At 31.5% G+C, this 14,521-nt stretch overlaps 1 protein-coding gene across 1 annotated transcript in view; it reads right to left on the minus strand.

Moving 5' to 3' along the window:
* COL11A1 (collagen type XI alpha 1 chain) overlaps positions 1 to 14,521 on the minus strand; it is a 196,683-nt gene that overhangs the window by 104,792 nt on the left and 77,370 nt on the right. The window contains exons 13-22 of the mRNA XM_032619652.1: positions 12,168 to 12,251; positions 10,020 to 10,076; positions 6,623 to 6,676; positions 3,798 to 3,851; positions 3,626 to 3,679; positions 3,380 to 3,433; positions 2,118 to 2,171; positions 1,956 to 2,000; positions 712 to 765; positions 224 to 268 (exon numbers count right to left, since the gene is read on the minus strand). Coding sequence (XP_032475543.1) covers positions 224 to 268; positions 712 to 765; positions 1,956 to 2,000; positions 2,118 to 2,171; positions 3,380 to 3,433; positions 3,626 to 3,679; positions 3,798 to 3,851; positions 6,623 to 6,676; positions 10,020 to 10,076; positions 12,168 to 12,251 — 555 coding nt within the window. The remainder of the gene's footprint in view (positions 1 to 223; positions 269 to 711; positions 766 to 1,955; positions 2,001 to 2,117; positions 2,172 to 3,379; positions 3,434 to 3,625; positions 3,680 to 3,797; positions 3,852 to 6,622; positions 6,677 to 10,019; positions 10,077 to 12,167; positions 12,252 to 14,521) is intronic.

A 14,521-nucleotide genomic window follows, 5' to 3' on the forward strand; every position in this document is an offset into this window, starting at 1 on the left:
AATAAAACTATTTCAAATAATAGGTTTTTTCTTTTCAGTTGAAAAATAGTCCCCAAATCATGTTTCCCTATAGAGAATCCGGAAAATCTTGCAAAATATTAATGCTGGCAGAAGCACTTGGCAACACATTGTAAGAAATCTTAATTTTAGATTTAGCAACAAAAGTGGTTTGTTAGTACTTAGATTACAGAAATGAGTTATCTTATGGATATTTTCTACATACCATGTTCCCTTTTGGTCCTGTGGGGCCATCCACACCTGCGATACCCTTCAATGACGAAAAAAATATGCTTGAGTGTTAACAAGTTCAGATGCTACAATGGAAAATTTAGAAGACTAACCTAATAATATGACACCCAGTAGCCTAGGTTGACTAAAAAATCATTTTAGAACTTAATGGAAATGAGGGAAAAAGCAAGGTCTATACTCTCCTCTCCATGCCCATGGAGACAACCTAACAGCATTTTCCACTGCGAGTTCGGAATTTGACACGAAACAATAAAATAGGTAAACTAAAAGGAAGAGAAAAGAGAGAAGCCAGTGGAGTAGGGTACGCTCAGTTAAACTGATAGGCAGCATCATTAGGTCTTAGAATATAACAGAGCAGTAAACCCTTGGCTGTCTACTGAAAGCTTTCACAGCCTCCTGGCTTTAAAAAGTCTGGTAACAAGCTTTCCCTAGGAAATCTTGAATGTTTTCAACAATACATACAGGCTGTCCTGTAGGTCCTGGAGTTCCCCTTGGTCCTAGCAAACCTCGTGGACCCTAGGAGGAAAAGAAAAACACATTCTCATAAGAAATGCCTTCAAAACATGCCTCTTCCTTTAAATAAATATTAATGTAATGTTTAGATTAAAATATTTGTTCATCTTCTTTTAATGGTGTTTAAAAATGCCATTTTTACATGACACAAATATCTAGTGTTTATATTGATCCAAAAGCCAAGATGGACAAGAAAGTCTTTAATACAGAAGCCGTATCTTTGATTTTTATAAATTTACATATGAATCACTTGGGAAATTTTAAAAATAGGAAATATTTTAATGCTTTAAATAAGTCACTTTTGTGTCATTTTCCAATTTGAATAGCAACACTGAATCTTATTAAATCTTATTATTCAATAAGATAGACTACACAAATAGAAGAGTCCTGATTCTCATTTATTTTACAGTTAAGTAAATTCCATCATGAAAGAATATTCTACTGAGAGAAAGAAACAAACAGCTGGATAACTATGTTAGCAAGATTATAGAAACCATTTGCTTGATTTTTAAAATTATTATGACTTAATTAATTTCTTCTCTTCTTCTTCCCTCTCCTCTATTTGTTCCTCCTTCTTTTCCTTCTTTAGAGAAGTGAATACAATGACTTACTGTCATATTCACTTGAGCTACTATGCCTTTTAGTTGACAGGCTCTATAATGTGGAAAACTAGGACTAAAACTAGGAGGCCTGCTTCTCATCTGGTTCTTTGATTAACTAGCTTTGGGTAAACCTTTCCAATTCAGTTTCCTCATTTGTAAAAATCAGTGGAAAAAAGGATATAATCTAGTAAATTTTATAGTTCTATCTGGTATATACTAAGCACCTCACTTTTGTATTTCTTCGGATAATAAGATTAATTTATCCTAAACACATAACTAGATTCTAGAGCTATTGATGATATAAAAACTGAAACAAAACAAAAAACAGCAACAAAAACTAGGTAAGGTTTTTGCCTGAAAAGATGTTATATCCCACAATTTTTTCTCTTGACTTTCTGAGACTTTATCTTTAACAAAAGAAGAGCTCTCAGTAACATTTTTAAATGTTTTTTTCACATAACAATTACCTGCTTAGCTTAGGCAAGACAGCAATAGTCATCTGAGTTTATTATTGACTTTATATATGTAACACCAATCACTATTCCTTCAAAACGGGGTATTATTTAAAAAGAAAAAAAGAAAGTTGCTTACAGCTTCACCTGGAAGACCCCTTGGTCCTATTTCTCCATCTTCTCCCTGTCATGGACAAAATGAATGGGAGAGTGATGCAATCAGACAATGTAACATTTCAGCATGATTTTGTTCTATGTTTTAATTTTAAATATTTCTTAAAAGAAATGAAGTTTAATATACCCGCATTCCATCTTCGCCAGGAGGACCAGGAGGACCTTGGGGACCTCGTTCACCCTATTAAATAAATCCAAGTATAAGTAGAACACAAAATAAACTAGAATGTTTGTCTATCCTACAGCTATCCTACCAAATATAACGGAACATTTGCAGAAAAACTTATGCTCTATTTTCCTCCTCAAAACACTTCAAAGATAAATCATAATTTTACATTAACTGGCATTATATATTAGTATGCTAGGAAAAAATGTTCCCTCAATTTTGAAAACAAAAAGGTTTAAATGAAATTCCCAAATAATTTTCAGACATTTAATTATTACAAACAAATAGAAAAGTATTTTGCTGAAGACTGTCTTAAACATGGATACACTTTGCTGATTTTTATTTACATTTTTTCTGCTTCTAAAATAATTCTTATTAAATCAGCACAGTTCTAGAAGACTAAAGAAATTTTTGGATTTTTTAAAAAACAAAATTATATATTTTTCTCAACATGTGATAGGCACACACTAAATGTCTTGCTAGACATTCATAGTGCTCTCTTTTCTTTATCTTTCTATTTTTTTTATATTCTCCAATTTCCTAATGGTTGTCTCATCTTCCTTCTTAACTTTTGGAGAAAAAAAATGTGAAGATCCAATTCTGATCTTTTTTCGAAAGACCACATCTTTGCTTAATTTCCCACTAAAAATATTGACTGGATTGTTGTTCAACATTGTATTTTGTTTAGCCTTAGTGAATTATAAGCTCTTGCACTGGACTGCAAACTAATATTATCATAAAGAAGTAGCCTGTGGTGTCTCAATCTACTGGAGCCATCTAATTAGTATAATAAAATACAGTGCCCAGTATATTGTTATATTAATGACAAACTGCCTATAGATGTCCTCTTTTGAGTATATTTCCACAGACAAAATGTAATAAGGAAATTGAGGCAATTATCAAAAAATTAGAGGCAAAATTAAATCTCCACACTTGTTCTATAAATGTATTTTCCATATACGTGTACATAAAGATTCCACATCAACTTATGTTTGTGTAAACTGAGTATTTTAATGTCTAAAAGAAATTAAAGAACTTATATGAGTATCACACATATAATTCTACTTATCTTTCTTCAAGTATCTAGTAGATGTACTAATTTATATGAGTTCACAAATACTTAAATTAATTTTCTTCTTATATCTTAGTGTATCAATATTTCGTAGTATTCCTGTATTATCCCAATATAAAAAGTATACAATGTACAGAATGGTATATCTTACCCTGTGACCCTTGTCACCTGGCAGACCTGGAAGTCCATCAAATCCTCGATCCCCCTGTAAAATCACCATCATCATCATCATCATCACCGTCATCATTATCATCACATTTCCAGCTTATTTCTGTACTGTAATTTGAGTGTGAAACGTTCTTTCATATCAATAAACTCTATTTTAAAATATAAAAATTTCAGGGGTGAACTGAGATACGAGATCTGAAAATACAAATGTATGAGATGAGCTCCCGACCTTGGCCCCGGGTTCTCCTGGCATTCCTCTTCCTCCATCAGCACCCGGACGACCCTGATAATACCAAGAACATGACTAAGCAAAAGGGATTCCAAATAGCACAGAATAAAAGAAAACAAAATAACTGATGATTTCAGATGCCCTCAAAATGTACAATGAAAACTAACCATACCCTTTTTCCAGATTTTCCTATTGGACCAGGAGGACCTTGGACACCACGAGGGCCCTATACAAAACATCATAATTAATTAATTTTATAGAATTCCTGATCAATAAACTTAATCACATCAAGAGAAAGGGCTTTAGAAATTTATACCTTCTTAGCTTTACCTTAATCATTTTAACACAAGAAAATAATTTCTTATGTAAAATTCTAGATAAAGCAAAAAGACAAGAGAATCGATTTTTCTAAATGGTTTCTTGCCAAAAAAGAGTCAGGCTATTTTATTAAGTTTATATAGACATGCAATTACGTTTAAACAAAAGTCATATAAACTGATATTTTAAGCTTTAAAAAAATCCTCAATTACTAAATATATTCTCAAAACCTTGCAGTTTTACATTTCACTTGACTGAAAACACTTCCATTTTATTCCTCTTCTCTTCGCCTTCACCTTTCTCTTCATTTTTTGGAGATCCTATTCTGGATATTTATTCTTTTATTGCAGGTATCACATTGAATTATAATTGTCTTTTTTTCATAGTTCAATCTCCCATTAAATTGTTAACTACTGTGATTTTGGACTAAATCTTTTTCTCTGTTATACTCCTATAATTTAGCACAGTGCTGGTACATATTTCTTTCAATCATCTACAAAATCCTGGAGGATCACTTGGCAAACCTTAATTCAAATTATTGACTGGCACCATGCCATGTCAGATTAAAGTTTAAAGATTCTCAATATCTTTCTTGAAGCAGTATAATACAATGTTATATCAATATACAATGTCTTACTTGTGAATTAATATATGTGATTTTTAAAATAAAATTACACAGCTAATAATAGATCCAATATAGATCCAGTAAAAATAGTATATAGGCCTTTGTATTTAATTAACTATACCCTTTTTAAGTTTAAACAATATGCATATAATGAGTGAGGTAGAAAATGCAACACATATTTGAAATTACAAATAATTCTTATGATTACTGTGAAATGTTGATTATAGAAATATGAAATTAAGGTTGCCTAATAATTAGAGGTTAAAAGAATATAGCTTTTAAAAAACTATTGCAGCAAGAAAACTCTATCCTATACCCCAGCTGGAAGGCAAGGAGCAATAATAACAGGACAAATCTTGTTAGTTTTCAATGAAAATGATCCTTCATTTGATATTGCATCTCATTGGAGTTAAGGAAAACTGCAAAGACCGTGAAAACTACTGCAGCATGTTTTCAGATTCATCCATTTTGTAAAGAGGTGAGTCTGACCCAAAAGTTCATAAACTTTGCAAAAGATATATCAATATTTTTATACAATTCTCAGTTAAGGTACAAATGTTTTCCATTTCTTTATGGCAACATTTAACAAGCACGAAAAAGAAGGTTGCCACATTCTGTGCCACCCAAATATCTTTCTAAATTTTGGGGGGATTTTTTCTCATTTCAAAATAAACTGTGGTGCATCCAAACAGGGGCATATTATACAGCAACAAAAAGGAATAAACTATTGATGCACTCATCAACTGCAACAAACCCCAAAGGCATTATGCTAAGTGAAAGAAACCAGTCTCAAAGATTACATAATGTATGATTTCATTTATGTAATATTCTTGGAAACATGAAACTGTAGTGATGAAGAACAGATCAGTGCTTGTCGGGTATTAGGAAGTTGTGACTGTAAAGTGGCACCAAGAAATTGCTTGGGGTTATGACTGTGGTGGTGGTGACAAAGAATACATATAGGTGTTCACATTCAAGTTTACATTATAATATTGTTAAAATAAAACTAATTTTAAAAATAGAAAAAAATTAGTTGGATGGCCACTTGAGAGCTCCTGTAGCCCAATCTGAGTTTATATGTTATTGAGTATATCAGAAAGCATTTTCATTAAAAATGAATTTTAGGGCTTCCCTGGTGGCGCAGTGGTTGGGAGTCTGCCTGCCAATGCAGGGGACAAGGGTTCAAGCCCTGGTCTGGGAAGATCCCACGTGCCGCGGAGCAGCTGGGCCCGTGAGCTACAAATACTGAGCTCTGCGCGTCTGGAGCCTGTGCTCTGCAGCAAGAGAGGCCGCGACAGTGAGAGGCCCGTGCACCGTGATGAAGAGTGGCCCCCGCTTGCCACAACTAGAGAAGGCCCTCGCACAGAAATGAAGACCCAACACAGCCAAAAATAAATAAATGAATAAATAAATTTTAAAAAATAATTAAAAAAAAATGAATTTTAAAAATACATCACATTTTGCTTTTACAGTTTTCTAGAATAAGTATAATTCATAATGTGCTTATAGTGAATGTCTCTATCTACTTATCATTCAAGGAAAAATAATACTTTTAATTTGGCACCATGTAAATATAATGTAAGATCTTTTTAAGAATTTCAGGTCAGATGTTCTCAATTTCTCTTAATTTCCTCAGCTCTACAAAGGGCTTCAAATTAGCTTCTTTTAGGTATATTAAATATTCTTTCTGAGAGAATTTACTAGATTTTATTCTCCACAGGAAATATGTTAGGCTTGTGGCAGGGCCACTATAAATACAATTGTAATAGTACTTCTCTGTTCTGTACAATCTCAAGCCAATTTAATGTTCTGAAGACCTATTACTCTCAAGACTTTCCCATTCTAGCTTATTATCTTCTTTTAATATTGTTTAAATTAATAAAGTTATTGGCAGTCAACTGACCATTAGAGATGTTTCAATTGAAGAACGTGATGTGAGCTTAAAGGTAATGTAAGTAATTTCTTTACTCATAAAACAGATGGTAGACACTTCAATCACCCTAATAGATAAAATAAACTCAAAAATAAAATAAGTGAAATAGGTTAATTTTTACCTGAGGACCTGGATCACCCCTCTCACCTTTGGCCCCAGAGGAACCAGGCCCCCCCTGTAGAGAAAAGGTGAAGACATAATCATTTAATCTTGTAATTCCCTAACCAGTTTTTTTCTACCATTTTCACTTGAAATAATTAAACATTATTCAAAATACATTTCTTCAAATAGTATGATTTTATTAGTTAATACAACAAAATTTTCAAGTCCTCTGATTGAAATACATCTTTCTCAGATTTTGACTGTATTCCAGTGTGTGAACTATATTTAAAAGTCTATATTTTACTGATAACTACACAGAAGCAAATTTCATGAAATCACATTGAAATGTTCTTTAATGTGTGTGCCATCAGAGCACTTACGATGATACACAGGCGTTATTTATCATTACACTGTTGTGGAGTACTAGAGGAAATACATTTTTACAGAATCGGCACACATTGAATTCATTTATGAAACTTGGCAAATATTAATGCTGTTATACTCAGAAACTTCTCAGACACTGAATTCTATAGCAATAAAATGTCAAGAACAGATGCTATTGTTGTTATTATAATTGTCCTGAAATAATGTCAAAGCATTTTTTCCTAGATTGGTCTATTTTTCCTTAGGAGAATAAGTCCTTATGACAAATGCCTCTTCCAAATATTTACATAATTCACAAAGTGCAACAAAAGCCTGGCATAGTAACTGGAAAAAAGTATAAAACCACTTTATAAAAGTGCTGTGAGTTTTAAAAAATAAATACTAGGCCATTCATCTTCCTAAAAAGCTTTAGAACACTAAAATTGAACATAGTGGTAATAGTTACTTCATCTGAAGAAGTATACTTTGTGTGTTTAAGAAGTTTCTGATTTATTTAAATCAATAGAGATTCAATTAAATACTACATTGAATCAAGTGCAAAAGGTTAAAATTATGCTAGCCTGAAAATGCTAGGTATCTAGAGCCTCCTGTGGCTCCAAAGTAAAATAACTATTAATATGACTGCCAAAAAATATGACAAGTCAAGTAACATGAATATTCCAATCCTGAAAATTACAAGAATGATGACTTCCAAGTGTCTAATTAAGAATTCTTGCAACTAAATTTCTTCAAGAGAGAAACTGGGGTTCTACATTAAATCAGATTATTAGCATAGAATTGAATGCAATTAAAGGGACAGTCTATTTTTAATTACTTTACTGCATTATATCTTCTGTATATAAGCACAACCTACTCAACAGATTATAATTACTTTGCCAAACACTTATTCTAAAAATCGCCATGTAATAATTGACAGTAACAGAGTAGGGTAAAGAACATTTCTATATTTCCTGAATATTTTAAAATATAGATCTCTTTTAGTCTATAAAATCAATTGGAAACAAATAATTGAAAAAAGGAATATTTCACTGAAAGAATGAACATTTTATGTATTAAAATATTGTTCTTTTTTAAATCTTAATATATAAAATACGTTAGACTCTAGAATTAAGATTTTTAAAGTCTGTTATAATTTTATGTTTTGGAGCAAAGAATAAGAGAAGAGAAAATGTAAAAACAACAATGTGATTTTTTTCTCCAATATCAACCTTTAATATTTAGGAAGCTAAAACTTTCTATAACAAAGACTTAAGTAATAAAATCAATTAATCTTGGATATTACATTGAGAATGGTAATGTAATAACATGGTTGTCAATGTTTTCTCTTTGCCAACATGCTGTGAATGTCTGACCCTTAAGGACTGGTGAAAACAGGAACAGCTTAATGTAACAAGCTTTCACTGTTCTGCTTCATCACTGTTCTTACCCTCTACAGATCCACTGACTTGTGTTTGTCAGGATGATAAGCAGGAAAATTCCTTTGGGGATAATAAGGAATAAGTAGGATAATAAAAAATCTCAAGAACTTACAGATGCTAGGCTGATATTTTTAATTTAAGCAAAAGGCAGTGTTTCCCAAACACGCTTGACTGTAAGAATCAGACTGCTGCACTCGTTGAAAATATAGTTTGCCAGTTCCGACCCTGAATATGCAACATTAGAGCCTCAAGTTCAAGGCCCCAGGAACTTTCACTTTGGATAAAATATATGGGTAATTCTTCTGCCCCCAAATTTGTAAAACACTAGCATACTGCTGATTTTCCTCAGTCATGTAAATGTGTTAACAAGCAATTACATATTAACTCTATTTCTTCCTTTATTAAATGACATGGAATCTTTCATCTTCCCTACTATATTTTGAAAGGCAGAAGAGTAAAACTACATAATAAATACATAATAATGCATTTAGAAATGTGTATAATTTAAATTCTGTGGAACATATTGCCAGAACACATATTCCACATGAGCTCATATGATTGAGTATACAGCCCTCCAAGATATATGAAATGTTATAAAATTTCAAGACTGAAGAGAACCATAAATTTATGGAAAAGTAGATAACAAAATCTTGAATAAACTACATGAAGAAAACTATTTTTCCTCCTAATAAGATCAGTAAAACTATTTAATCGATTCAAATTTGAATAAAATCATTTTGCTGTCTACTAAGTAAACCAAAGATAAACTTTGAATGTTCAGAGTAATAATTTCTATAAATACTATTATTTCAATAAAACATTGTGAGCATATAAGATCATATTGAAAGTATACTACAGCTTTTTATATCAAAAAAATACTTAAAATAGAAATTATTCCATTCATTTTAAAATCAATGAGAACTCAGGTTGGAATTATACAATGTTCTCTTCCCTTAAGAAAAAAATATGATTTAAAAAGAATCTTTGTTTTGTGTGTGTGTGAATTGCTACACTGCTTAGCATTTGGTAAGTTTCAAAATATTTTAAAAAATATATAGAATATTAGCTTGCCAGTAAGCTTGTAAGGAAAATAAAACACTTATTTGCCAAGAGTCTCTAAAAGACAAAATAATTTCTCTAATATCTGAAGCAGTTAATGGAATACTAGAGGCAACTTAAAGTTTAAGCCAAGTCTCCTGCTTTCTCCTAAGATTATGGAAAAATCTTCATTGGCCTCAAATATTTTTTCTTTTTTAATAAATTCTGTTTAACATAAAATTAAATCTCAAGAACTTACTGTACACTTGAACTTCAACAACTCAAACTATTATGCAAATAAATTGTAGTTTGAAAAGTTAATAATTGGATATGTGATTCAATTATATTTTTCACTGTATTTGTTTGATTTGAGAATTTTCCATTGTAAACTTTTCATTAAAATTTACTGAGGACTGAATTCAGAGAGATTTCTTAAATGGAAACCAAATCCAAGTATAAGTCAGTATATTTACCCTACTTTCACCAGCCAGAGATATGAAAACTGCCTGGCCAAAGTTGCACAAGGAACTACTAATACAGGAATTTAAACATATATTATCTTTTTGGGTAACCTACCACAGGACCCGGTCTTCCAGTTAGACCCATTGGGCCAGGTGGACCTCTCAGAGCAATCTAGAAAATAAAATATAGCAAATTCAGGAATGCCTCCCTGGATGAGCATATTAAACCACAATAATCATTTGCACAAGTTACCCTTAAGTAGCAGCTCATCAACAGAGGTATAATAGCTACATAGTAGAAAGAGTGCCTGATTACTGAAGAATCACAAGTTTTTAGAATGACAAATTGACCTAATAAGTATCAGACATTTTTTAAGCTGTTGTTACTTATATACAATCTTGTACCATATATATTATGATTTATTCAATGGCAAAAGTTAAAATAGATTTTAACATCTAATAAGAAATTTAATATCTGATGATTTTTCTACTCAAAAGTGCATTGAGAATATTGTGTAGGCTTCTCTTAAATATGTAGGTGTAATTCTCATTGACAATACTTTTAGTTGTGAACAATTTGAAGTGCTTTAAGTGAAAGTTTTCTAGCAGTATTTTAGGAAAAAAAAACTATGACAATTCAAGCCAGATAGTAAAAAGCAAAATTGATCAGAAAGTGCTTAGATAATACAGTTATTTTAACAAATCTCAAATTTAATGCTTTATAGAAAAATACATTTATTTTGTAGAATCATAGGCATGATAGACTGATTACATGCACTATTGACACTGAATATTAGAAATGTGAAATTAGCACTTGGAAAGCTAGAACAAGTAGAGTAAAAGGATAAATATTTGACAGATGTTAAATTAGTATGGTGTGCTATTTTTTAATATTAGTGATTCCAAAAGATGAATATTTAGATTGCCAAAACAGATATAAAAAATAATATTGTAATACAAATAATGTAAAACCAAATTAGAAAAGTGCATGAGATGAAAACAGTAATATCTCCAAAATTTCACTACTGACTCACCATGAGATTTTTGACAATACACTTCTTAATCCTTGAGATTAAATATCTGAAAAATTGGAATTATAATGCTTGCTACCTATTTCCAAGTAGGTTAAAAGGACTAATAAAATCAGGAATTCAATGGCCTAATAAACTATTTAAGCTCAAATAATTACCTAAAATCTGTTCAAAGTAATAAAATTTATAAGTTGTAGGTATCATTAGTAAATCAATTAAATATTTTTAGATTTGTATTATGCCAAGTTCTAATAAACAAATATTTAAGTTTCATTGTCTTTATAAATGATGTAACAAAACAATGGCATCTTTTCAGATTAATAGACTTACACTCTCAGATAATTTATGCACTCATAAATTTATGGTGATAAATAGTTATCACCAAAATGATTTATATCACTTAGGAAGCAGGTACCCATATCCATGCCAACTATAAGCCCTTTATTTCCTTTTTCCTTGAAAAGAAAAAAAGACTATATTATGAATAAAAGTGTTATATGACTTTCAACCCTTTCCTGATCCATTCTTTTGATTTTCTTATCTATATTTTAACTGCACTGGAGCTAACTTAAAAAGCAAACAATTTTATATTATATAAGTATACAGATAGTGGAAAGCTTTTAGCTGACAAACAAATATGAACTGAATGGATTTGGTTTAAAATATAGATTACAATGATTTGAGCTTAGAATACCTATTTGAAGGTTTCTTTCCTCCACAAGAATGCCTAAGAAATTTAATTTTCTGGATTATTTGGGATATCCTGAATAATCTATAAGATTGGGTGGAAAAATTATTTTAAACTTTATCCTCTTTATTTATTGATCATTGACATATGCCTTAGCAGGGAAAACTGGATGTGAAAGATAAAGGGTGATACATATAAATCCATCAGTACTCTTTGAAAAAAATTAGAAAATTTGTGTATTATGGTTTGCATGTTTTTGCCAGAATTATGTATGGCAATACTGCAAGGGTCAGTCATTTAAATTAAATATTAAATTAAAGAAAATATTCCTATTGGAAAAATAGATATTATCTTAGTATCTTCTCCCTCTAAATTCAACATACTATTCAGAAGTATTTTGTTCATAATAGTAGCACCCTCCAGATACACACACACACACACACGCACACGCTCACACACACACACACACACACACACACTTTCTCTCTCTTGCATAATTTGGCACAGAATCAGGTTATGGAACTACATGTTGATCCTTTCTTACCCGAGCCTGCTGAAGAATGGCCTGGGCCTGAGCTTCCTGAGCAGAGATGACTGGTCCTTTGGAACCATCACCACCATAACGAAACTAAGAAAAGATAACATACAGAAGCTCAAAATAAGAATTTCTCAAATAGGTGCCTTAATTACTAGATTTAAAACTACTTACTTAAAATGGTGGGATTTTACAAAAGTCCAAGGTAACTCCATCATGAATCATGATACCTAGATTTTTAAAAAAATTTCCTTTCTGTCCATTATAGAAGTTTTCTAGACCATGCTTTACCACTTGTAGAAGAGACTACAGACTCCTTTACAATTTTAAATTCCATAATTTTTGAAAACTATGGAATAAGCTATCATCCATTTCTTTACCTGCACAAACGCTACCCATTCTACTCACTCATTTGTAAAAATTCTAAATGCACTAAGTTCGGTAGTGTTATAGATCAACTGCTATTTTGTTGAGCAAAACTTCTGGAATCTCTGTTAACACAGAGGAAATCTTCCTTGAGATAGATTCAGTTTGTTTACCTTTTCTTAAGTAACTATACTAGGAAACTGATCCTTTCTGTATCCCTCTATAAAATGGTAAAGCTCCTTTTGCATTTTAACTCAAAATGCAGCATGAATAAATTTCTCTCTATGTTATTATTACTTCAATCTTTATTACATTTAAACAAATAAATTTTTTCCACAAGAACTTGGGCAACTTTATTTTAAAATTTTTTTTTATTGAAGTATAGTTGATTTACAAAGTTGTATTAGTTTCTGTTGTACAGCAAAGTGATTCAATTATTATATATATATATAAAATATGTGTTTTATATTCTTATTCTTTCCATTATGGTTTATTATAAGATATTGAATACAGTTCTCTGTGCTATACAGAGGGACCTTGTTGTTTATCTATTTTATATTTAGTAGTTTGTATCTGCTAATCCCAAACTCCTAATTTATCCCTTCCCCCTCCCTTCCCCTTTGGTAAGCATAAATTTGTTTTCTAAGTCTGTGACTCTGTTTCTATCTTGTAAATATGTTCATTTGTATCATATTTATATTCCACATATAAGTGATACCATATGATATTTGTCTTTCTCTGTCTGACTTACTTCACCCAGTATGATAATCTCTAGTTTCATCCATGTTTCTGCAAATGACATAATTTCATTCTTTTTAATGGCTTAATAGTATCCCATTATATATAATATATATATATATATATATATATATATATGCCACATCTTCTTTATCCATTCATCTGTTACTGGACATTTAGGTTGCTTCTATGTCTTGGCTGTTGTAAATAGAGCTGCTATGAACACTGGGGTGCATGTATCTTTTTAAATTTGAGTATTCTGTGGATACATGCCCAGGAGTGGAACTGCTGGATCATATGTTAACTCTATTTTTTAGTTTTTTGAGGAACCTCCATATTGTTTTCCATAGTAGCTGACTCAATTTATATTCCCACTAACAGTGTAGGAGGGTTCCCTTTTCTCCACACCCTCTCCAGCATTTATTATTTGTAGTCGTTTTAATGATGGCCATTCTGACTGGCGTGAGTTGATACCTCATTGTAGATTGGATTTACACTTCTCTAATAATTAGAAATGTTTAGCATCTCTTCTTGTGCCTATTGACCATCTGTATGTCTTCTTTGGAGAAATGTTTATTTAGGTCTTCTGCCCATTTTTTGATTTTTTTTTTTTTTGTTGTTGTTGTTACTGAGCTGTATGAGATGTTTGTATATTTTGGAAATTAAGCCCTTGACGGTCGCATCTTTTGAAAGTATTTTCTCCCAGTCTGTTGGTTGTCTTTTTGTTTTGTTTATGGTTCCCTTTGCTGTGCAAAAGCTTATAAATTTGATTAGGTCCCATTTGTTCAGTTTTGCTTTTATTTCTAGTACCTTGGAAGACTGGCCCAAGAAAACTTTGCTATGATTTATGTCAAAGAATGTTTTGCCTATGTTCTCTTCTAGAAGTTTTAGGTGTCGTGTCTTATATTTAAGTCTTTAAGCCATTTTGAGTTTATTTTTGTGTATGGTGTGAGGGTGTGTTCTAAGTTCATTGATTTACATGGGGCTCTCCAACTTTCCCAACATCCCTTGCTAAAAAGATCATCTTTTCCCCATTGTATATTCTTGCCTCCTTTGTCAAAGATTAATTGACCATAGGTGTGTGGGTTTATTTCTGGGCTCTCTACTCTGTTCCATTGATCCATATGTCTGTTTTTGTGCCAGTACCATGCTGCTTTGATTACCGTGGCTTTGTAATATTGTCTGAAGTCTGGGAGGGTTATGCCTCTAGCTTTGTTCTTTTTCCTAAGGATTGCTTTGGCAATTCTGGGTCTTTTATG

The sequence above is a fragment of the Phocoena sinus genome, chromosome 1 (genome assembly GCF_008692025.1).
Source record: "Phocoena sinus isolate mPhoSin1 chromosome 1, mPhoSin1.pri, whole genome shotgun sequence".
NCBI classification, from domain to species: domain Eukaryota; kingdom Metazoa; phylum Chordata; class Mammalia; order Artiodactyla; family Phocoenidae; genus Phocoena; species Phocoena sinus.